The 23719-nt window shown below is 36.6% G+C and overlaps 1 protein-coding gene across 4 annotated transcripts in view; it reads left to right on the plus strand.

Annotated features, from left to right (window-relative positions):
• Positions 1 to 23719, plus strand: part of LRP1B (LDL receptor related protein 1B) — a 2138546-nt gene that overhangs the window by 1235749 nt on the left and 879078 nt on the right. For all 4 annotated transcript variants that reach the window (XM_051849573.3, XM_070071546.2, XM_002712121.6 and 1 more), the window contains exon 18: positions 900 to 1016. In XM_051849573.3, the coding sequence (XP_051705533.3) occupies positions 900 to 1016 (117 nt within the window). The remainder of the gene's footprint in view (positions 1 to 899; positions 1017 to 23719) is intronic.

Genomic DNA, 23719 nt, shown 5'->3' on the forward strand with positions numbered 1-23719 from the left:
CACAATGAAGACGGATTTTTTTTGTTTAGAGAAACAAAAGGGGAACAAAAGGAAAACCAAATATTGAAACTAGGTTCCTAACAATCAAATGCCTGAGGGAAGAACTAGGTTTTCATGCTTTCAAAGGCAGACCTGATTGTAATAGAAAGTGGCAATCAAATTCTCTGTAGAACATCACCCCTATACTGAGTAAGTTTAAACCTCTGCCTTTGGCTAACACAGAAAGCAAGGTTTTATGTTCATGTTCATTGAAACCCTTCAGAGAGCCCAAAGCAGAGCTCATTAATATGCTTTGATTTTTTAAAAAATCAAACTTTACCAATATAACTGTGCTAAAAAGCAAGTTCAAAAAACATCTCTAGGCTAAATGCACATTTTAGACAATACTTTTTGCATTTTCATTTCATACTTTGAATTATTTAGAGATCAAGAAGTAAATTCATTGAAAATATTTCAGGAAAACAACAATTTTTGCTTAGACTCCAAATGCTTCCTCCCATATAGCAGCTAAAGTTGTCTTCCTTTATTGCCAAATGTTATGCAAAATTCTCTTTTGTTAATCAAAAGTTGGATGAAATTTAATTCGACCATGTATTCATAAGCATGTGCCGGACAAAAACTTTTCAATAATGAATTCATAGCTTCATTTATGGAATTGTGTGAGGATTACTGAATATCTTGTCACTTAGCAGTGCGTTTAATTGAATGGCAGAGCATGTGAACTTTAAAGAAGGCAGGCAAGTTGGCCTTGTGAAATACTAAATAAAATTTAGGTTTTAAATATTTTATCTTAACAGAAATATCTTGTGTGTAAAAGAGATATTGCATGCTTTGCTATAACCTAATGTTATTCAAAAGGCCTCTAATAATACTCTTTTTATGTGCATTGATCATCACAGCCAGGACATGCCAGGTAGATCAGTTTTCCTGTGGAAATGGGCGTTGCATTCCCAGAGCATGGCTGTGTGACAGGGAAGACGACTGTGGTGACCAGACAGATGAAATGGCATCTTGTGGTAAGTTGTGAGTAAAATATGCTATTAGTAGAGACTGGCTCTGATAGAACATTCTGTCACTATAACTCCCTTAAAAAGCTGTGTGTCTCATATGGCTCACATGTATAAAGTCATATCAGCAAGGCCAGGAGATCTGTTACTTTCATTGCAGCCTTTGAACATGATTGTGCACTGTAACGACAAATTCAGAATATACTCCTGCGTGAGGCAGTGACAACATTCTCAGCTGAAATGAATGCATCAATATATTGCAGATTGTATTGGGAGGAGGTCATTATCAGGCTAACAGGATATTCTCAACTGTTCATTTTTAATCAAATGTCTGTAATGATTAAGCTTGCCAAAGAGAATAGCTCTTTGAGTAACATTTGTAGTAGCATTAGGTGGGCCTGTTTTTTGTTGTCAAGTATTTGAAATATTCTAGTAGTAATACATAATCCAGGCTGAGACTACATAGCTGGGAAATCATTTGTTGCATTTCTATAGAGTTGTATGATTCTGGCTAACATTATTATTATTCTAAGATTATTTTTGTTGATGACAAAATTCCCAGTATTTTCCACTGATTCTCCTTCTTGGAAAAATAATTGAAATTTACTATTACATGAATTTGCAAATTTAATTACTCTCATTTGTCCTCCTGTACCAGAATGTTTCATTATCATTTGTTTCAATAATGTCTAGTCAAACATTGTAAAAGAATAAAACAGGTTTTCTAAGAATTGTGCTTTATATTGGTTATGGCCATGGATTTTTAAAATTTCTGAGAAAACTTTGTCTATAAAATGATATTTTAGCAGTTCATTAAAACTATAAAGCATTTTAACATTTTAATAAGTTAATCCTTTGTTAATCCTTTAACGGGAAGAGAGTAATACTGTTTTTGATCCCCTCAATTTCAATGCCTCTATTTACAAATTTTATAAAAATTGTCTTGTGTTCTGTAGTTAAATCCTGGCACATATTTGAATTTTATAACCTCTGAATAAAGTTAGTCGTGGTAATTCATGTGGTCAAGAAAATAACAGTAGTGCAGAAGGAAGCAATGAAGAGCTCAAACAATGAGTATTTAATCACACATTTTACATGTAGAATGTCTGGAGCCTGGCCAGTAGAACACATTGAACAGTGCGTTCTCTCTTTTCTAATGTCTAGACTGATCATTTTGTCCAGAAGGTGACTAAATCTGTTACTAGGGCTCTATGGTTTTCAAAACTCGATTCTAGTCCTGTTTTCTGCATTCCCATCCACATCATACCAGAAAGATAATGAGAAACATGAAAACGTTAAAGAGAGAGAGGCCTGGATCAGATAAGAAAGGTAGTGAAAATAAAATATAGTGGAGAAATAAAGTGCAAATTCATTATATAAAACTACTCTTTATTTTGTAAATAAGTCTGGGGCCAGACCTTTTAATTTATTCTAATGATAGTTAATTTTAAACAAAGAAAGAAAAATGCTTAAAATTTAAATAATATTCTGGATAATTTTTTCTACAAAACTTAATGAGCTTTCATGAAATGAGGGGATGAGGAATTTCAGGAGATGCCAGCTTTGTTTTCTTTTTTAAAATTATTTATTTATTTATTTGAGAAGAAGAGTTACAGACAGACAGACGGAGAGACAGAGAGAAAGGTCTTACATCCACTGGTTCATTCCCCAAAAGGCTGCAACAGCTGGAGATGGGCCAATCCGAAGCCAGGAGCTTCTTCTGGGTCTCCCGCATAGGTACAGGGTACCAAGCAACTGAGAAACTCTGGTGGGCACAATGTTTCTGTTAAAGTTATAAGAGAGAATGGCATAGGTCTCTGTAATGGAATTTTTTTTCTTCTCTGAATATAAGATGGCAAAGACTGCAATTTTTAAAACAATTGTTACCCTATTTGACACTACTATACAAACCAACATGGTTTCTATTCATTTCCAGTTTTATTAAACATCATAATAAAATTTGTACTGACCATATTTTACTTTTGCCATTAGTCTAAGGAAGATTCTCATATTTTTAATTCTATTAGAAGACTCTGCAATCATATTTTGTTTTTGAACAACCTGTGTTATGTATAATAGCTACTAATTTATACCAAGATAATATTAATTTATATTTTAAAATATGCAAAATATATGACTAAGAGATACTTCTGTTAAAAATTAGGAGTTAAAGCTATTTCAACTGGAGGTCAAATTTTCAGTGGTATTCACTAACACCTATTTAAAAAAATTTCATTTCAGTGGCATTTGCCTTTAGAAGTTAATTACGTATTTTGTTGAGATTATATGTGGCCAAACACATAATACGAAAGGCCCTCTGAGGATTCTGCCTTAATCTTTAAGCAACTTTTGTCTTCAGATCTAGAGAAGGAGAATCTGTAAATTGATACTGAAGACAAGAGGTGCATATTCAAATTGTTGAAGTCTAGGTTAGAAGTAATCTTATGTCAAAGGACTGAATTGACAATTTCATTTCAGGCATGAGACTATCATCATCATTGTCAACTTTAGCTGTCAATAAAAAAATTATCGGGTGAACATTATGACCTCTCTTATCCCAACTCTCTCCTTATCTCAGACTAATTAAAGGAGAATCTCTAGGAATCAGACCCAAGAATTAGTATCTTTAATGCCTTCCAAATAGTATAAATGTGTACTTAACTTTTAGAACCATGACCTTAAGGCAGGCATTCCCAACCTTGAGTGTGCATCAGAACCTTCTGGATGGTTCATTAGAGTACAGAATGCTGGGCTCCTTTCCTAGAATCACTGGTCCATAGGTCTTAGATGGGGCCTGAGAATTTATATTTCTAGAAAATTCCCAATTGCTGTTGATCTTTATGCCATTTGCCCAAGGAACACGCTTTAAGAACCACTAATTTAAGGGAAGCATCATCCGTGTTTGGCTTATCTTCAATATATTTTAAGACATAATTCTGTTTATATATGAAAACTAATTTAAGATAGAGGCAATTATCCATACATATTTTCTTCCTATTAAATATATATATTATAAATATTACAAAGACAATTTTTGTACCTTGTACAATTTATAGTTAAAAGCAGCATAGTTGTTTATTTTACTTTATCAGTCTGAAGCTTAGTCTTCCAAGTATCTCAACATAGCATGTATGTGTTATGTTTTAATAAATATCCCTTAATGTGAGTTGATAAAATATAATTAAGTGGTTTAATTTTATAAATTGCCTCTGAAGTCTGTTAACAAATTGAAAGATAATTAAATGAAGTAGAAATAAAAATTGACTAAAATTTCAAGACTGATATTATTCCATTTTTGTGGATGTTGATCTTTTAAACCCATGAAGATAGTAGAATTCTGTCTTCTGTATTTCTAATCTTTCTTGAAAATGTCATTGTAGTCTTACCACATAATTAAGGATCAAAGAATATCAGAAAAAGAATTGGCAAGGACTTGACACAGGAAGTAAAGAGAATGAAAGAGACAAACAGAGGGCGAGAGAGAAGGAGAGGGAGAGATTGTTACCCAGTTAAGATGTCCCAAAATTTTTCAAGAATATAATTAGAAAAAAATAAGGAAACTGGAGCACAGAAAATTGTATGGCAGGGTTGGAGAATAAGTTAAATGTGACACATTGGATCTCAGTCTTACTCACCACTAGTTGTTTATTCTCACCGAATCATAGAGTTTGATAATTGAGGTGACATTTAATTCATTCTTTATCCAATAGAATAATGTAGTACCAGACATATTCATCTAGTCATCACTTGAATATTTTTAGGAAAGAAAACTGAGTATTTCGCAGACTAGTTAATCCTACTATTGATCAGTTCAGTTGTCAGAATATACTTTCTTTGTGGAACCAACATCTGACATCGTAATGATTCTGCCCATTAATACTTGTTCATCATGGCTCTTAAGATAACTAAAGAGAGGGTCAGCGCTCTGGTAAAGTGGGTTAATGCCCTGGCCTGAAACTCAGGTATCCCATATGGGTGCCGGTTCTAGTCCCGGCTGCTCCACTTCTGATCCAGCTCTCTGCTATGGCCTGGGAGAGCACTGGAAGATGGCCCGAGTCCTTGGGCCTCTGCACCCGCGTGGGAGACCTGAAAGAAGCTCCTGGCTCCTGGCTTCGGATTGGTGCAGCTCCAGCCATTGCGGCCAATTGGGGAGTGAACCATCGGATGGAAGACCTCTCTCTTCTCTCTGTGTAACTCTGAATTTCAAATAAATAAATAAATAAATAAATCTTAAAAAAAAACCTAAGAGGTCAGTGTTGTGGCGCAGCTACTGCTGTGATGCCATCATTTCATAGCAGCATGTTGTTGGAGTCCTGGCTACTCTGCTTCCAATGCAGCTTCCTGCTAAAGGCAGCAGATGATAGTCCAGTGACTGGGCCTCTGTCACTCATGTGGGAGATCAGGAAGAAGTTCCTGATTAGTGATTTCAGCATGGCCCAGAATTGGCTGTTGCAGCCAACTGGGGAATTGGTGAGCAGATGGAAGACCTGTCTTTCTTTCTTTGTCTCTTATTCCTACTTCTGTCACTCTGCCTTTAGAATAAATATTTTCTGAAAAGATTACTATAGACACCATCAAAGCATAAAAAGTTAATCATACCTTAACTTTATTTAATCGTTCCTTGAATGACTGTGTTTACAGGGTTATTCCCTACCGATTGCCTTGCTAAGCCTTCATGTGGATTTCCATTGATTATATTAAAGTTCACGGCCTCAATGAGAAGTTGATATTCAAAGTATGTTGAGTTTCAGTTTTGCAAAATGAAAATATTCTAGACATCTACTGTATAATACTATTAATACAGTTAGCACTACTGAAATGTACACTTAAAATGGCTAAGGAGGTAAATTTTGTTTCTACAAATTAAAGATAAAATTCATAACCAAGACATAAGTAGAGTATAGTATCCCATATATGGTATTTCTACAAGAGATAATAGTGTGCTTATTACCTTCAAAAACAGATTCTAGGCTTATGTCAAGGCAACCTTTTTTTAAAAAAAATTATTTATTTGAAAGAGTTACACAGAGAGAGGAGAGGCAGAGAGAGAGAGAGAGGTCTTCCATCCAATTGTTTACTCCCCAATTGGCCTCAATGGCCGGAGCTACGCCAATCTGAAGCCAGGCGTTTCCTCCGGGACTCCCATGTGGGTTCAGGGGCCCAAGGACATGGGCCATCTTCTACTGCTTTCTCAGACCATAGCAGAGAGCTAGATTGGAAGAGGAGCAGCTGGGTCTTGAACCCGTGCCCATAAGTGATGCCTGAGCTTCAGGTCAGGGCATTAACCCGCTGCACCTCAGTGTTGACCCTAAGGCAATCTTTCAAAGCAGTCTTACAAGTTAATTGATACACTGAATTCCCATTCAATTAAAATAGGATTTTTTCACTATTTTTAAAAGTTTTATATAAGGTATACAGATGTCTTATATTTCATATGTATAGATTCAGAAATTTGTGATACTTTCCATCCTATCCCTATTCCCTCCCACACTTCCACCCTTCTTTCTCCCTCTCATAGTCCATTATTAAATTTAAAAAAAATTTAAAAATGTAAGGTGTACAAACTTCATGCATTCCATATATACAAATTTAGGAACATAGTAATTCTTCCCATCCTACCCTCCCTCCTGCCTGCACTCCCACTCTTCTTCCTCCTTGCTCTCCCAGTCCCATTCTATTTTTTTTTTTTACAAATATCTATATTCAATTAACTTTATACTCATAAGATTAACCCTACACTAAATAAAGAGTTCAGCAAATAGTATGAAGAAGAAAAAAAATAAAAAACCTTGCTCCTGAACAGTGAGACAAAAGTTGTTAAAAACCATTATATCTCGGGCCGGCACTGCGGCTCACCAGGCTAATCCTTCACCTGCAGCACCGGCACCCTGGGTTCTAGTCCTGGTCAGGGCGCCAGATGCTGTTCCAGTTGCTCCTCTTCCAGTCTAGATGTCTGCTGTGGCCCAGGAGTTCAGTGGAGGATGGCCCAAGTGCTTGGGCCCTGCACCCGCATGAGAGACCAGGAGGAAGCACCTGGCTCCTGGCTTCAGGTCGGCTGACACGCTGGCCGTAGTGGCCACCTAGGGGGTGAACCGACAGAAAAAGGAAGACCTTTCTCTCTCTCTCTCTCTCACTGTCTAACTGCCTGTCAAAAAAAAATTTAAAAAAAGAAAAAAACATTAAATCTCAAAATGTCCATTTCACTCCAATAAATTACCTTTTAATTACTCTATTATTACTGACCAGGGAAATCATGGTATTTGTCTTTTGGAGGCTGGTTTATTTCACTTAATATAATAGTTACCAGTTGTGGCTGGTGCCACGGCTCACTAGGCTAATCCTCCGCCTTGCGGTGCCGGCACACCGGGTTCTAGTCCCGGTCAGGGTGCCGGATTCTGTCCCGGTTGCCCCTCTTCCAGGCCAGCTCTCTGCTGTGGCCAGGGAGTGCAGTGGAGGATGGCCCAAGTGCTTGGGCCCTGCACCCTAAGAGAGACCAGGAAAAGCACCTGGCTCCTGCCATCGGATCAGTGCGGTGCGCCAGCCGCAGCGCGGCGGCCATTGGAGGGTGAACCAACGGCAAAGGAAGAGCTTTCTCTCTGTCTCTCTCTCTCACTGTCCACTCTGCCTGTCAAAAAATAAAAATAAGAAAAAATAGTTACCAGTTGCATCCATTTTGTTGCAAAAGACAGGACTTAATTTTTTTTACTGCTGTGTGGTATTTCATAGTGTACATATTGCATAATGTCTTTATGAAGTCTTCAGTTGATGAACATCTGGATTGATTCCATATCTAGCTATTGGTAATTGGACTGCAATAAACATAAAAATACAGATCACACTTTCATCTACTGATTTCTTTTCCTTTGGGTAAATTCTCAGGAGTGAGATGGCTGGGCCATATGGTAGCTCTATATTCAACTTTCTGTGGTATCTCTATAATGTCTTCCACGGTAGTTGTATCATCAATAGCGGAATATGCTACTTCTTCCCCACATCTTCTTCAGCACTTGTTGTTTTTTTTATTTCTGTAGGAGAACCATAGTAACTAGGGTGAGGTGAAGCTAATTGTGGTTTTGATCTGCATTTCCCTGAAGGCTAGTGATCTTGAGAATTCTTTCATGTTTCTGTTGGCTATTTGAATTTTCTCTCTTGAAAAATACCTATTCAAATTATTTGTCCATTTCTTAACTGGATTTTTGTTTTGTTGTTTTGAGTTTCTTGAGCTCTTTATAGATTCTAGATACTGATCCTTTATCGGTTGCATAGTTTGCAAATATTTTTCCCCATTTTGTCAATTGCATTTTCACTTTGCTAAGTGTCTTTTATAGTTCAGAAGTGTCTCAATTTGATGTAATTTCGTTTGTCAGTTTTGGCTTTGATTGCCTGTGCTTCTGGGGTCTTTTCAGGAAGTCTTTGCCAATGCAATGTCTTGTAGAGTTTCCTCAATGTTCTCTGGTAATTTGATCGTATCAGCTTGTAGATTCAGATCTTTGATCCATTTTGAGTGGATTTTTATGTAAGATATTAAGTAAGGGTCTTACTTCAGTGTGCTGCACATAGAGATCCAGTTTTCTCAGCACCATTTGTTGAAGAGACTGTCCTTGCTCCAGGGATTGATTTTTTAACTCCTTTGTCAAAGATAAGTTGGTTGTAGATGCATGGATTAATTTTTGGAGTTTCTATTCTGTTCCATTGGTCTACATGTCTATTTCTAAGCCAGTAGCAGGGTAATTTTGATTATAACTGCCCTGTAATATGTCTTGATATCTGGTAGTGTGATCCCTTAGTGGTATTTTTCTTGTTTAAGACTGCTTTAGCTATTTGGGGTCTCTTTGATTTCCATATGAATTTCAGCTTCTTTTTTTTCTAGATCTGAGAAGAATGGCATCATTATTTTGATTGGGATCACACTGAATCTGTAAATTGCTTTTGGCAGTAAGGACATTTTGATGATGTTGATTCTTCCAATCCATGAACATAGAAGATCTTTCAATTTTTTTTTTGTTTTCTTTTATTTCTTTAATCTTTTGTAATTTTCCTTGTAGAGATATTTGTTGTCCTGAGATAAATTTTTGCCAAGAAATTTAATTAATTTGTAGGTATTGTGAATGGGTTTGATTTTAAATGTTCATTCTCAGCCATGGCATTAACTGTGTATACAAAGGCTATTGATTTTTCTGTGTTAATTTTGTTATCTGGCCACTTTACCAAACTCTTATATGAGTTCCAGTAGTCTCTCAGTGGCATCTTTTGGTTCCCCTTATATAGAGTCATGTCATCTGCAAATAGGGATAATTTGACTTCCTCCTTTCCAATTTGTATACCTTTGGTTTCTTTTTCTGGCCTTATGTATCTGGCTAAAACTTCCAGGACTATAATGAACAGCAGTGGGTGTCCTCATCTGGATCCAAATCTCAGTGGAAAGGCTTCCAACTTTTCCCCATTCAATAAGATGCTGGCTGTGGGTTTGTCATAAATATCCTGGATTGTCTTAAGGAATATTCCTTTTATACCCAATCTGCTTAAAGTTTTCTTCATGAAAGGATGTTATATTTTATCAAATGCTTTCTCTGTATCTTTTGAAATAATTATATGATTTTTTGTTCTTCATTTGTTAATGTGATATGTCACATTAATTGATTGGTGAATGTTGAGCCATCCCTGCATACGGGGGGTCCTGGAGAATGATTTTTCTGGTGTGTTTTGGGGTTTGATTTGCTAGTATTTTGTTGAGGATTTTTGCATCTATGTTCATCAGAGATATTGATCTGTAGTTCTCTTTCGCTGTTATATCTTTTTCTGGTTTAGGAATTAAGGCGATTTTGGCTCTGAAGAAGGAGCTTGGGAAGATTCCCTCCCTTTCAGTTGTTTTGAATAGCTTGTGGAGAATTGGAATTACTTCTTTAAATGTCTGGCTGAATTCAGCACTGAAGCCATCTCGTCCTGGGCTTTTCTTTCTTGAACTGTCTTAATTACTGATTCAATTTCAGTCTTGGTTATTAGTCTATTTAGGTTTTCCATGTCTTCATGACTCAATTTTAGTAGATTGTATGCATCCAAGAGTCTCTCTGTGTTTTCTAGGCTTCCCAATCTGTTGGCATACAACTGATTGTAGCAATTCCAGCTGATTCTTTTTATTTCAGTAGTATCTGTAGTTACCTTTCCTTTTTCATTTGATATTATTGATTCAGGTTTCCCCCTCCATTTTTGGTTTGTTAGATGTATCAATTTTGTTCATTTTTTCAAAAAACCAGTTCTTCATTTCACTGAAATTTTGTATTTTTGTTTCAATTTTATTTATTTCTTCTCTAATTTTAATTCTTTTCCTCTACTATTTTTCAGTTTGGTTTGCTGTTGCTTTTCTAAGTCCTTGAGATGCATTGATAGCTCATTTATTTGGTACCTTTCTGATTTCTTCATGTAGGCACCAATTGTTATAAACTTCCTTTTAACAGTATATCCCATAAGTTTTGATATGTTGTACTGTCATCTTCTACTATTTCCAAAGATTTTTTTTTATTTCTCTTTTGATTTCTTCTGTGACCCACTTTTCATTCAGGAGCATTCTGTTCAGTCTCCATGTGTTTGTGTATGTTCTGGATATCCTTGAGTTGTTGATTTCCAGTTTCATTGTGTTGTGTTCAGAGAAGATGCATGATATGATGATCTTTTTTTTTAATTTGCTGAGACTTGCTTTATGGTCTAGCATATGGTCTATCTTAGAGAAAGATCCATGCACTGATGAGAAGAATGCATATTCTGAAAGTGTGGGATGAAAAGTTCTGTAGATATCAATTAGGTTCATGTTGTCCATAATGCCAAGAATTAGCTCTGTAGTTTTTTTTTTTTTTAATTTTCTGTGTAGTTCATTAGTCCATTGATTAAAGTGTGATGTTGAAGCCCCCATCACTATTGTATTGGAATCCATGTCTCCCTTTAAATCTATTAATATGTCTCTTAAATATCCAGGTGCCCTACAATTGGTGCATATAAATTTATTATATCTTCCTGTTGAATTGATCTTGTAGTCATTACATAGTGCCCTTCTTTATCTCTTTAACAGTTTTTGTGTTCAGTCTATTTTGTTTGATATTAGGATTGCTACCACTGCTTTTTTTTTTTTTTTTTTTTTTTTTTTTGCTTTCCATTAGCATGGAATATCTTTTTCCATCCTTTCACTTTCAGTGTATGTGATTCTTTGTTGTTGAGGTGTGTTTCTTATAGGAAGCAAATAGATAAGTGATATTTTTTTATATCTGCTCATCTAGTCTGTGTATTTTAATTGAATAATTTAGAACTATTACATTCAATGATACTATTTGTAAGTGATAACTTGGCCTTGCCATTTTTCTGTAAATATTGCTAATCTTTGCTTTGGATTTCTTTGTACTTTTACTGGGAGATTTTTCTGCCTTCATATTCTTTTATAATGATAATTATCCTTCTGTGGTTCCATGTGTAGCACATGCATAAGCATTTTTTATAAACCCAGTTCAGTGGTTTACAAATTCTTTCAATTTCTGTTTGTTATGGAAGATCTTTATTTCATCTTCATTCATAAATGAGCACTTTGCAGGGTACAATATTCTAGATTGAAAGTTTTTTCTCTTATAAGTTGAATTATATCTCTCCATTCTCTCCCAGCCTAGAGAGTTTCTGATGAGAATTTAGCTGTGAGTCTAATTGGAGATCCTCTGAAAGTAATCTGTCATTTATGACATGCACATTTTAGAATCTTTTCTTTATGTTTTACTGTGGAGAGTTTGACTACAATGTGTCATGGTGACTATCTTTTCTCATGATGTCTATTAGGAGTTTTATGTGCTTCCTGTACTTGGATGTCCCTTTCTTTCTCCTAACCGGGGAAGTTTTCTGTAATTATTTTAGTAAATAGACCTTCTATTCCATTCCCTTTTTCTGCACCTTCAGGAACTCCTAATATCTGTATGTTGGGTTGTTTGAAACTAATCCATAAATCTCCAACACTGTTTTTCATTTTTCTAATTTCTATTTTTTTGGTTGAGATGTTTCTAAAGATTTGTCTTCTAGCTTGGATATTCTTTCTTCTGCTTCACCAGTTCTGTTGTTAAAGTTTTACACCAATTTTTCTATTTGATCTATTGAATTCTTCATTTCTAATATTTTAATTTAATTTCTCTTTAAAATCTCAATATCATGGGAAAAATCTCATTCCTGTCAGTCATAGATTTTTTTAATTAATAGATTTGTTTCTGACTGCTTTTGAGTACCTACAATTAATCTTTTGAATTCCATTTGGTCATATCACTAATCTCTTCATTTTCACATTCTAATATTGAAATGTTGTGTTCCTTTTGGGGGGATGTCATGTTTTTCCCTTATTTTTGTTTAATGAATTTCTACATTTCTTTTAGGTAATTTTGGAGATACTTGCAGGTTTTTTCTATCCACTAGTTCACTCCCCAAATGGCCACAATAACCAGGATTGGGCCAGGCAGAAATCAGGACCCAGGAGGTTCTTCTGGATTTCCACAAGGGTTCAGGGGCCCAAGCACTTGGCTCATCTTCTGCTGCTTTCTCAAGAGTGGCACAGCCTGCTCTTGAAAGAGCACCCATATGTGACGCTGGTGTCATAGGCAGCTGCTTGCTATACCATCAAACTGGCCTCTGAAAAAATAATTTTGATGAATTTATCCTAGAATTAGTATTAGAAATTATATTACCTTCATATAGAGTTTCCAAGTTTTCACTTTATTTTGGGACAACCTTCTATGCCTATTTCACAATTTTTATTCATTTCTCCTAAATTCCATTAATTTCAAAATCACTGTCAATAATCTGAGATCAAAAGTACTAGATATTTATTACTTGTTTGATAACTCAACAGGATGATACTATTTTTTTTGGCAAGTACTTATTTTGTTTCTTTCTTGACTCTGATTTCAAATTTTAGTTTCTTCTTAATTCCTCACTCTCCAATCTGACAATGGCCATCTTTATTAAAGGCATGGAATCAGGGAAATTATGAAGCTTTTTCCTGCCTGCATTCTAGCATATACATTGTTCAGTATTTTTTTCTCTTCTTTGGTACATTTATATTAAAAATCCCTTTTTTGTCTCTGAATTGTATGCAAGCTTATGGTAAGTTGTTTTCTTGTTATTCTTTTAGTCATGTGTCCATTTTGCATCTGACTTTAATTACAGTTCCCTTTGGAACACAGTTGACTGATATGTCCCAGTCTGTTGAAAGGTGGAAATTAAGTAAATCTGGGTGGTGTATGTTGAAAGCCACAGGCAGAAATGGTTAAAAGCAGTTGGATGTGCTAACTCAGCATCTACAGATTCTTTGCTTGAGGGTATAAATCATCTGCAATTCTTGCTGCAGATGAACATTCCCTGGCTTCTACTCACTCCCTCAAAGATTTCAGTTCCTCTTCAGATGGAATCCATGAATCAGTATCCTAGGGGAAAGCACCTCAGGTGATTCTTATCCTAAAACAAGATCAGAGAATTTAAGTTCTGTGATTTCAGCACTTCCTGCATATTAGAGATTGTTAAAGCTACCACAACAAATTACCACAAACATAACAGCCTATAACAGCAGAGATTTTTCTTTCACAAGGCCAGAGGCCAAAAGTCCAAAATTAGGGTGTCAGTGGGGCTTTAGGGCTACTTTTGAAAGTGCTAGAGAGGCCATGCAGCTTGTCATTGCTATTGGCATTCCTGGGCTTCTGGTAGCAAAGCAATTTTTGCCTCATCTTCACACAGCCTTCTTCCATGTGTTTCTGCCATTCTCCCTCTTCTTTCTCTCATGGGGACATTAGTTATTGCATTTAGGGTCTCCCTTAATTCAGGATCATCTCTTCTCCAGACCTGTCACTCTATTACATCTATAAGGACTCTATTTCTAAATAGAGCCATATTCACAGATACTGCTGGTTGGAATTGGATCTGTATCTCTCAAACATACAGCTCAACCTGCTGCATCTTTATTGTGCCTCATAATGTCAATTAGAACCAGAATAGAGGTTCACCTATGGGTAATTTTAAACCTGTCCAGGTTAATTTAATATGCATCCAAGTTTTTCAAACATTATGCCAGTGGCTGTAACGTAGGCCCTGCCTCCTGGTTAACGTCTTACACAGTCTCCGCAGCCCTCAGTTGTTCCAGCTTTTCCATCCAGTCCAGAGCTCTGCACCACTAGGAGCAATCTGTACCTCACCAGCCACAGGGCAGTAATAATTCTAACTGCCTTTATGGAACTGACAGAAACATAGCCCTTTAAATTTCTATCCAGAGGAAACATCGATTGTTTAGAGACTTAGGAGGCATTGATTTCCTCATTGATTAAAAAAAATACCCACTCACATATATAAGTCAAGTTCAAATGAAATAATACATTTAAAAATCGTGATAGTATCTGGCTTATAGTGATCATTAAAGATGATTCATAAGCTTGTCTTTTTCTTTTTTCTTTTAACAACTTTTCTATGCTCAAGTAGGGATATATATATGTGTGTGTGTGTGTGTGCATGTGTATATTTTTATCATACATATTATATATACATATTATGTATAATATATACATATATACTACATATGTATATATAAATTTACATAGAGTTGAAGTTGACCCAATTGAACTTTCAAAAAGTAACATTTCCCAAATCCTTAATTTTGTAAATGTATTGCTTGAAGTCTTGAATTGATCCTAGATCCATAAAACTTCCATCATGCTAAGTTGGCACTTTTTGAACAAGAGTTCTGTGCATATTTGCCTAAAATGTAGCCAGTGTGTCAGTAAGTATTTTGTGTTACTGTTACCCTATGTCACTGATGTCGAAGTCTTTCTTTAGGGCAAGTATAAGGTCTTCATCCAAGCATATACTTTGATATGTTATTTTTAAAATTCCAGCTTGCCTACAAGAATGACTTTTCTACTTACCTGTGCAGACCCAATCATCAGCTGCTGTTTGCTTTGATATAGCAGCATTTCAAACACTTATTCATTGGAGTCTTTGAAAATATGACCACATCCAATTACAAAATGAAATAAAATACTCTTTCATTGCATTCCATTCTAGAAATATGGCATCTTGAATCCTAGGTTTAATGTTTGTTACTAATTCTAAAGCAACACACACACACACACACACACGTATATCAATAAAGAAAATTAGATTGCATATAAGCTCTTAAAATAAAAGCCAGTCGTCATTCTACATAATCCATTTCACTGTTACCAGGGGCAACCATTTTAAACTCTCAGCCAAATTTTTTGGTTACTACCTCTACTTTTCTAGTAATATCTATAATTACTATTTCTTGGTTTCCTAAAATACAACCCAGTTAAGAAATGGGCAAAGGACTTAAACAGACATTTTTTAAAAGAGGAAATCCAAATGGCGAACAAACACATGAAAAAATGCTCAGGATCACTAGCCATCAGGGAAATTCAAATCAAAACCACAATGAGGTTTCACCTTACCCCCACTAAAATAACTCTCAAACAGAAATCAACAAACAACAAGTGCTGGTGAAGCTGTGGGGAAAAAGGTACCCTAACCCACTGTTGGTGGGAATGTAAGCTGGTAAAGCCACTATGGAAGACAGAATGTAGATACCTCAGAAATCTGAATATAGACTTACAATATGACCTAGCCACCCCACTCCTGGGAGTTTACCCAAGAGAAATGAAATCAGCATATAAAAGAGTTATCTGTACCCCCATGATCATTGTAGCTCAATAGACAATAGCTAAGACATGGATCAACCCAAATGCCCATCAACTGAAGACTGGATAAAGAAATTGTGGGTTATGTACACCATGGAATATTACACAGTAGTAAAAAATGGAATCTATTCATTTGCAACAAAATGGATGAATCTGGAAATCATATTTATTGAAATAAGCTGGTCCTAAAGGGACAAATAACATATGTTCTCCCTGACCTGTGATAACTAATAAGCAACTAAAAGGAAATCTGTGGAAGTAAAACTGACACTTTGAAAAGCAATGACTTTGAACAGCCCTTGCCTTGACTGTTGAAGAACAGTTTTTTTTTTCACATTATTTGTTGAACTCTTTATTTAACATAGAGTTAATCATATGTGTGTAATGTTAATTGAAAATAGATCTTAGTAAAAAAATACGAGAGGGTATGAGTAGAGATAAGAGAGGGAGGAAGAAGAGGGTGGGTGGGAGAGCAAGTGCAGTGGGAGGAATCACCATATCCTTAAAGTTGTAATTATGAAGTGTATGAAATTTGTAACTGTAAAGCTGTATAGTTCTGCATGCATTCCTATGGACGTACTTCTAAGGGTGCAGTTTAAAAACTTGCCATAAGACCACAAATCCCCTTAAGCTGGATGATAAAAATAGCATTTTAAGTGTTAAAGTGATCATATAGATAGAATTAAGTGTTAAAGTGATTAGAGAGATAGGATTAAGTGTTAAAGTGATCATATAAATAGGATTAAGTCTTTGGTAATAATAATAGAATGAAAAAGGAGTGAATGCTCTAATAAAAGAGGCAGTCCATAAAGAAGACACTCTGACCTCAGAATCAGCCCTGTAGACTTCCTGGTCTGGCTGAAAATCCCATGAGAGCATTTCAGGCATGGAAACCAACACACTGTGGCAAAATAAATAAATAAATAAAAAAAATTAAAAAAAATAAATCCCACATGAAAGACCTCTGTGGTTGAGAACCCAGTGGAAAGAAGTGGTCATCAAAGAAGGAGGTATTTTTCTCTGAAGGGAGGAGAGAACTTCCACTTTACTTATGGCTCTGTCTACTACTGATAGAGTCTGTGGATTCAGAAGGCTTCCATAGCCTAGGCAGCTCATGTCAAGAGCCTCAGGCGATCACTGACATCATACATAAGAGTGTTAATTGTTAAAGTAGCAAGAGGAGTCACTGTGCCCTTTCTATTTAGGACCTCTGTCCTGAAAGAGTTGTATTATGAGAGTTAACAGTAAAACTGGTTCTCAAAGATTTATTTTATTTTAGTATATTAAGTAGAGGATATTCTTATGTCTTGTAAGTTTTAGTTATGCGTAAGTGTCCAACTCCATTGCTTGTTTTCTAAGGTGCTTCCTTAATTAATAATAAAATTTGTCCTCAAGGACTTATTTTCTTTTAATATTAGGTGGAGGATATAAGTTATAGTTATGTCTAAGTGCTCATAAAAGTTGTATCATTCTTGGGTGCTTCTTTAAAGTTAATTAATACTCTCAAAAGCAATGAAATTAACATCAAGTTGCAAGGATTTTGAACAGCCTTTGTCTCAACTGTTGAGTTACAGTTTTTTCTTTTTGTGCAAATTGTTGAACTCTTTATTTAGAATAGAGTTGATATTCTGTGTATAAAATTAATTGGAATTAGATCTTAGTAGAGAACAGGACAGAGGATGGGAGAGGGAGGAGAAGGAGAGTTGGGGGTGTGGATGGGAGGGCAGGTATGATGGGAAGAATCACTATATTCCTAAAGTTGTACTTATGAAATGCATGAAGTTTGTATTCCTTACATGAAAGGTTTCTTTGGGAAAAATGCTTATATGTTAACTTCCTCTTGACTAGAACACACTGTACATTTAAAAGTTTTAAATTATACCTGTAGGTAATAAAACATACTATATAACTTTATAGAAAATAATATTATAATAACTTAAGAACTTTATATCTCATAGTATAATTTAAAGTAATAACAAAACTATGTTGAAAAATGTAAAAGGGAACATGAAGGATTGAAAGGATATAAAATTTCTCATATTTAATAAAGACTTTTTGAGCGCTATTTACTTAGTGAAAATTAATTCATAAAATATTGCTTATTGATCAGTATCATAAATATTTATTTCAAAATATTTGTATGTGAAACAATATATATTGATCTTATGATTCATTACCATTCACATAAAGGGTACCTATATTAATTTTATTTAATTTGTCATGAGAAAGAATCTATGTAATATTCTTTCATTAGAAGTTATTGATATTTGCTTATGACTGGGGGAAATATTGTTTTCCTAAAATTCTTTTGCGAACACAACAAAAGTGTGTATTTTTTTACTTGACAGTTGAGAAATTTTATTTGTCAAATAGTTAGATCAGCATATCGATGGATACATGGATAGATTATATTTATTAAGATTGTTAACTTGGCTATTTTTCTTTGTTCTTACTTGTATTTTGCTTTCTTAAGGATAGCTTTTTTAAAAAGCCAATTCCCAAAATGTATTTTTGTATTAAATATAAAATGTCAATAATGAAAATCACCTTACAACGTTGCTATGAGGATTGAATAGGAACCACACACTCATACCAAACATAGTATTTGGACAAATTTTATCTCTCTCTCCTTGGTTTATCCCTTAATCCCATAAATAGTTTAATAACAATGCTGATCTTATTCTATAAGCCTACTTTTAAAAAAGCTAATGGGACCAATTCTGTGGTATGGAGGTAATGTTGCTGCCTGCGATGCCAGCACCCCAAAGGGTGCAGTTTCATGTCCTAGCTGCTCCATTTGTGATCCAGCTTCCTGTTAATGGCCTGGGAAAAGCAGCAGGTTTGGCCCAAGTGCTTGCGCCCCTGCACACATGTGGGAGACCTAGATGAAGCTTCTGGCTCCTGGATTTGGCCATTGTGGCCATCTGGGAAGTGAACCAGCAGTTAGAAGATATCTCTCTCTCTCTCCAACTCTGCCTTTCAAATAAATAAATAAAATCTTTTACAAAACAGTTTCTATATCATATAGATTTGCTTTTAAACTTTTGCAATAATTTAAAATTATAAACAATAAAATTTTAAAATGTATCTAAATTTTGAAATCAGTAATAAATATATGGAAGTGCATAAATAATCAGACAAGGTTATAATAAAATATTTGGAACCAAGTTAATATTCTCTGATTTGCAGTGGTTAGAACTCACAAATAAGGACAAGGTACGCTATTTCTGTACTGTGTACTGATAAACATGTGAGCTGTCATGTAGAGAAAGGTGCAGCACTACTGCCTTACTCTTAGATTTAAACCACAGTAATTCTCATGGATCCCCTTTCATTGAGTGCAAATTTATTTTTGTACCATCTGACTATTTAGTGATTTTTTACGTTTTGATTGTCAGTATAGTTTTAAATGTTCTAGTACTAGTGACATCTGATGCTGTCCACTTACTGACACTGATTTCTCATTCAGAAGCCAGATATGGGAGTGTGGTGCCCAGTGACAATGTGATTGCTTGGGAACTTTTATGCTATTTTTTGCATATAGGAGTAATGATCTATAACTAGAGTAAGCAAGAGTGAGGCCATACAAACCATTTATAAGCATAACTATCCACAGTTGAGATAGCTGAGCTTTTCTGTTTTGGAGATATATATATTTAAAAGAACAATTTGGAAGGCCAAGTCTCCACTTGCAGTGCCGGTATCCCAAGTAGGCACTGATTCGAGTCCCAGCTGCTTCACTTCCCATCCAGATCCCTGCTATGCACTTGTGCACCTGGGAGCACTACGAAAGATAGGCCAAGTACTGGGGCCCCTGTACTCACCTGAGAGATCTGGAAGAAGCCCCTGGCTTTTGGTTTTGGTCTGGCCCTACTCCAGCCTTTGTGGCCATTTGGGAGTTAACCAGCAGATGGAAGCACAATCAATCTCTCTTTCTCTCTCTCCCTATCCCCCCTCCCTTCTTTCTCTGTATCTCTGCCTTTCAAACAAAGAAAGTAATTTTTTGAAACAAAGAGCAATTCCCTGGAGAGTCTAAACATAGTCAAGATATCAAAATTGTACATACACATCAACCATCACAACCATCATCCATAGAGCTAGCAACAAGCTATTACCCATCACACATTAGTATTATTTGCAGTAAAAAAAATAAAATCCAGCATTCACCATGATGTGTTATACACCATATAAAGAACTAGAAGAGGCCCGCGCCATGGCTCAATAGGCTAATCCTCCGCATTGCGGCGCCAGCACATCGGGTTCTAGTCCCGGTCGGGGCACCGGATTCTGTCCCGGTTGCCCCTCTTCCAGGCCAGCTCTCTGCTGTGGCCCGGGAGTGCAGTGGAGGATGGCCCAGTGCTTGGGCCCTGCACCCGCATGGGAGACCAGGAAAAGTACCTGGCTCCTGGCTTCGGATCAGCGCGATGCCCTGGCCGCAGCGTGCCGGCCGTGGCGGCCATTGGAGGGTGAACCAATGGCAAAAGGAAGACCTTTCTCTCTGTCTCTCTCTCTCTCTCACTGTCCACTCTGCCTGTCAAAAATAAAAAAATAAAATTTAAAAAAAAGAAAAGAACTAGAAGAGAGGAGCTGATGCACTTAAATACAAAACGAGATAAGGAAATGGAAAGTCTTGTTGCCTGGTTTGATTGGTTTACCCAATGCCTATGTATTGAAAAATTTAGGGTACCTCATAGTTTAATTATTGCATGTTAATCAAAAAGTTTAAAATATAAATTTAAATAAATTATAAAATAAATAAATAAAACTCTTAAAATCACTTTATTTTTATTTTATTTTTTTGACAGGCAGAGTGGACAGTGAGAGAGAGAGAGAGACAGAGAGAAAGGTCTTCCTTTAGCCGTTGGTTCACCCTCCAATGGCCGCCGCGGCCGGCACACTGCGGCCGGCGCACCATGCTGATCCGAAGGCAAGAGCCAGGTTCTTATCCTGGTCTCCCATCGGGTGCAGGATCCAAGCACTTGGGCCATCCTCCACTGCACTCCCAGGCCACAGCAGAGAGCTGGCCTGGAAGAGGGGCAACCGGGACAGAATCCGGTGCCCCGACCGGGACTAGAACCCGATGTGCTGGCGCCGCAATGCGGAGGATTAGCCTACTGAGCTGCGGCGTTGGCCTTAAAATTACTTTAAAAGGTTAATGTGCATGAATAATTGAATAAAATTACTCATAATAGTGTGCTAATTTTTAAAATGGTAGACATAGAGCCTAAGGAGATTACTGACGCCATAAAAAAGAGTGTCAAATTGTTAAGTCAACAATAGGAGTCACTCCTCATGTGGGATCTCTCCTTAGTGTGTTGTCCAATGTGAAGTAATGCTATAACTAGTACTGAAACAGTATTTTACACTTTGTGTTTCTGTGTGGGTGCAAACTGATGAAATCTTTACTTAATATATACTAAATCGATCTTTTGTATATAAAGATAATTGAAATTGAATCTTGATGTGAATGGAATGGGAGAGGGAGCAGGAGATGGGAGGGGTGTGAGTGGGAAGGAAATTATGGTGGGGGGAAGCCATTGTAATCCATTAACTGCACTTTGGAAATTTATATTTACTAAATAAAAAATGAATAAAATAAAATAAAATGGTAGACATAAAATTGAAAAAAAAATTATCACTAACAGCCTGACTACTATTTTTGGGCACTGAGGTATTTATCCCTTGTGCCTACACATGAGTAAAATTACCAACCACAGTGTATAAATTTGAGAAAAATATAACAAGCTGCTGGAAAGGATATCATTAAAAAATTCACTGGGTGGGCATTTTAGTGTAATGGGTTAGGTCACTGCTTGTGAGGCCAACATCCCACACTGGAGTGCTAGTTAAAATACCATCAGCTGTACTTCTCATCCTCCTCCCTGCTAATGCACTTGAGAAGGCAACAGATATTGGTCCAGCTGTTTGGGCCTTTGTCACACATGTGGGAGACCATGATGGGATTCCTGGCTCATGGCTTTCACCTGGCCCTGACCTGGCTGTAACAGCCGAGGGGTGGAGGGGGAAGGTGAACCGCTTGACAAAAGATCTCTTTGTCTCTGTCTCTGTCTTTCTTTCTGTTGCTCTGCCTTTCAAAAAAATGAATCTTTAAACATTTTTTCTTTAGGTTTAGAAGGTTATCTTTTACTTTATAAAGTTTATTTATTTATTTGAAAGGCAGAGTTACAGAGAGGCAGAGGCAGAGACAGGTCTTCCATCCGTTGGTTCACTCCCCAAATGGCTACAACAGCCAGAGATGCATCAATCTGAAGCCAGGAGCCAAGAGATTCCTCTGGGTCTCCAGGCAGGTGCAGGGGCCCAAAGACTTGGGTCATCTTCTACTGCTTTCCCAGGCCATAATGGAGAGCTGGATCAGAAGTGGAGCAGCTAGGACTCCTACTGGCGCCAATAGGGGATGCCAATATTGCAGTTGGTGGCTTTACCCACTTATGCCACAGTGCCGGCCCCTAGAAGGTTATTTTTTCAAAATAATATATTTTTTAATTTACTCTCCTTAGGAGAAAAAAAGACAGAAATTTCCTCAAATATTACCTTAAAAGAAATGGCAAGACTAATCTATTTGAGATACATGGTTTTCATATATTTGGAGTTTTGATATAAACTATATTTGAATCAGTCATTATTGATTTTCTCCTATATTTCATTGACCAATACTAACTTAATAAAGTTATTTTTATCATTGCTTGTGATGAAAATTATACATTTATTGTTCAATTATTTTATTTAGTGTATAATTGAACGTAGGCATAGTTTAATACTAATTATTTTAATTTTCCAGGGAAAACAATTAGTGTTAGACTTGAATCTATTCTTTAGATCTGAATTTTTTTCTGCTGCCCTAAAATGTGTGAAAAACATAATATGCAGGGAAAGCATTTAAGCTCATGGTTAAGATTTCATTTAAGATGCTCAAACCCACATGAGAGCTGCTTGAGTTCAAGTCTCAGTTCTGGTTCCTGATTCTCGCTTTCCTCAAATGCAGTCCCTTGAAGGCAGCCATTATGGCTCAAGTAATTGGGTTCCCGTGAGTCGTATCAGAGACTTGGACTGTGTTCCTAGCTTCACACTTTGGTCCAGACCTGGCCTCTGAGACATTTTGGCAGTTAATCAGAAGATGGGGAGGATGGGAGCACTCTCTCTCCATCCCCTACATCTCCCTGGCTCACTCTCTTCTCCTCCTCCTAAAAATGAAATGAAATAAAACTCACGCACTTCACTTCATGTCTAACTTGTTATCTGAACTGCTGAGATGCTCTCAGCCCAGCTGTCTCTCTGCTTGAAACATGATCTCCTCCTGCTTTCCAAAATAGCATATTTCTTGATTTTCTTCTTACATTTGTCTGCTTCCTGTGTATCTAACCGAATGTCAGATACTATTTCAGAGAGCAGGTTGCCTTTTATTTGAGGGCAGGGGGAGGGCACAAGTATTTGAATCATTCCATATTCAGTATTGCCAATAATTTGCAAGTCAATCCAGGTATTTTTTTAAGGTTTATTTTATTTATTGAAAGGTAACATGATGGAGGGAGAGGGACACACAAAATGAGAGAGAGAGAGAAAAAGAGAGAGAGAGAGATCTTCCATTTTCTGGTTCACTCTCCAAATGGCTATGAGTTGGGGTTGGGCCAGGCAGAAGCCAGGAGCTTAGAACTTCATCAAGGTCTCCAACATGAGTGACAGAGGCACAGCTACTTGGGCCATCTTCCAAAATATTCCCAGGTACATTAGCAGGAAACTAGATTGGAACCAGAGTAGCCAGGACTTGAACTGGTACTGCAATGAAATGTCGGCATTGCAAGCAGATGATTAATCCTCTGCACCACAATGCCAGACCCCATTAAGGTTTTATAAAATTGTGGAAGACCTGGATGAAGCTCCTGTCTCCTGGTTATGCCTTGCCCAGTCCTGGCTGTTGTGGCCATTTGGCAATCAGATGGATTCTGACTCTCTCTCTCTCTCTCTCTAACTCTGACTTTC

Source organism: Oryctolagus cuniculus, chromosome 3 (assembly GCF_051225735.1).
Source record: "Oryctolagus cuniculus isolate XC-2025 breed Fujian yellow rabbit chromosome 3, ASM5122573v1, whole genome shotgun sequence".
In the NCBI taxonomy this organism is placed as follows: domain Eukaryota; kingdom Metazoa; phylum Chordata; class Mammalia; order Lagomorpha; family Leporidae; genus Oryctolagus; species Oryctolagus cuniculus.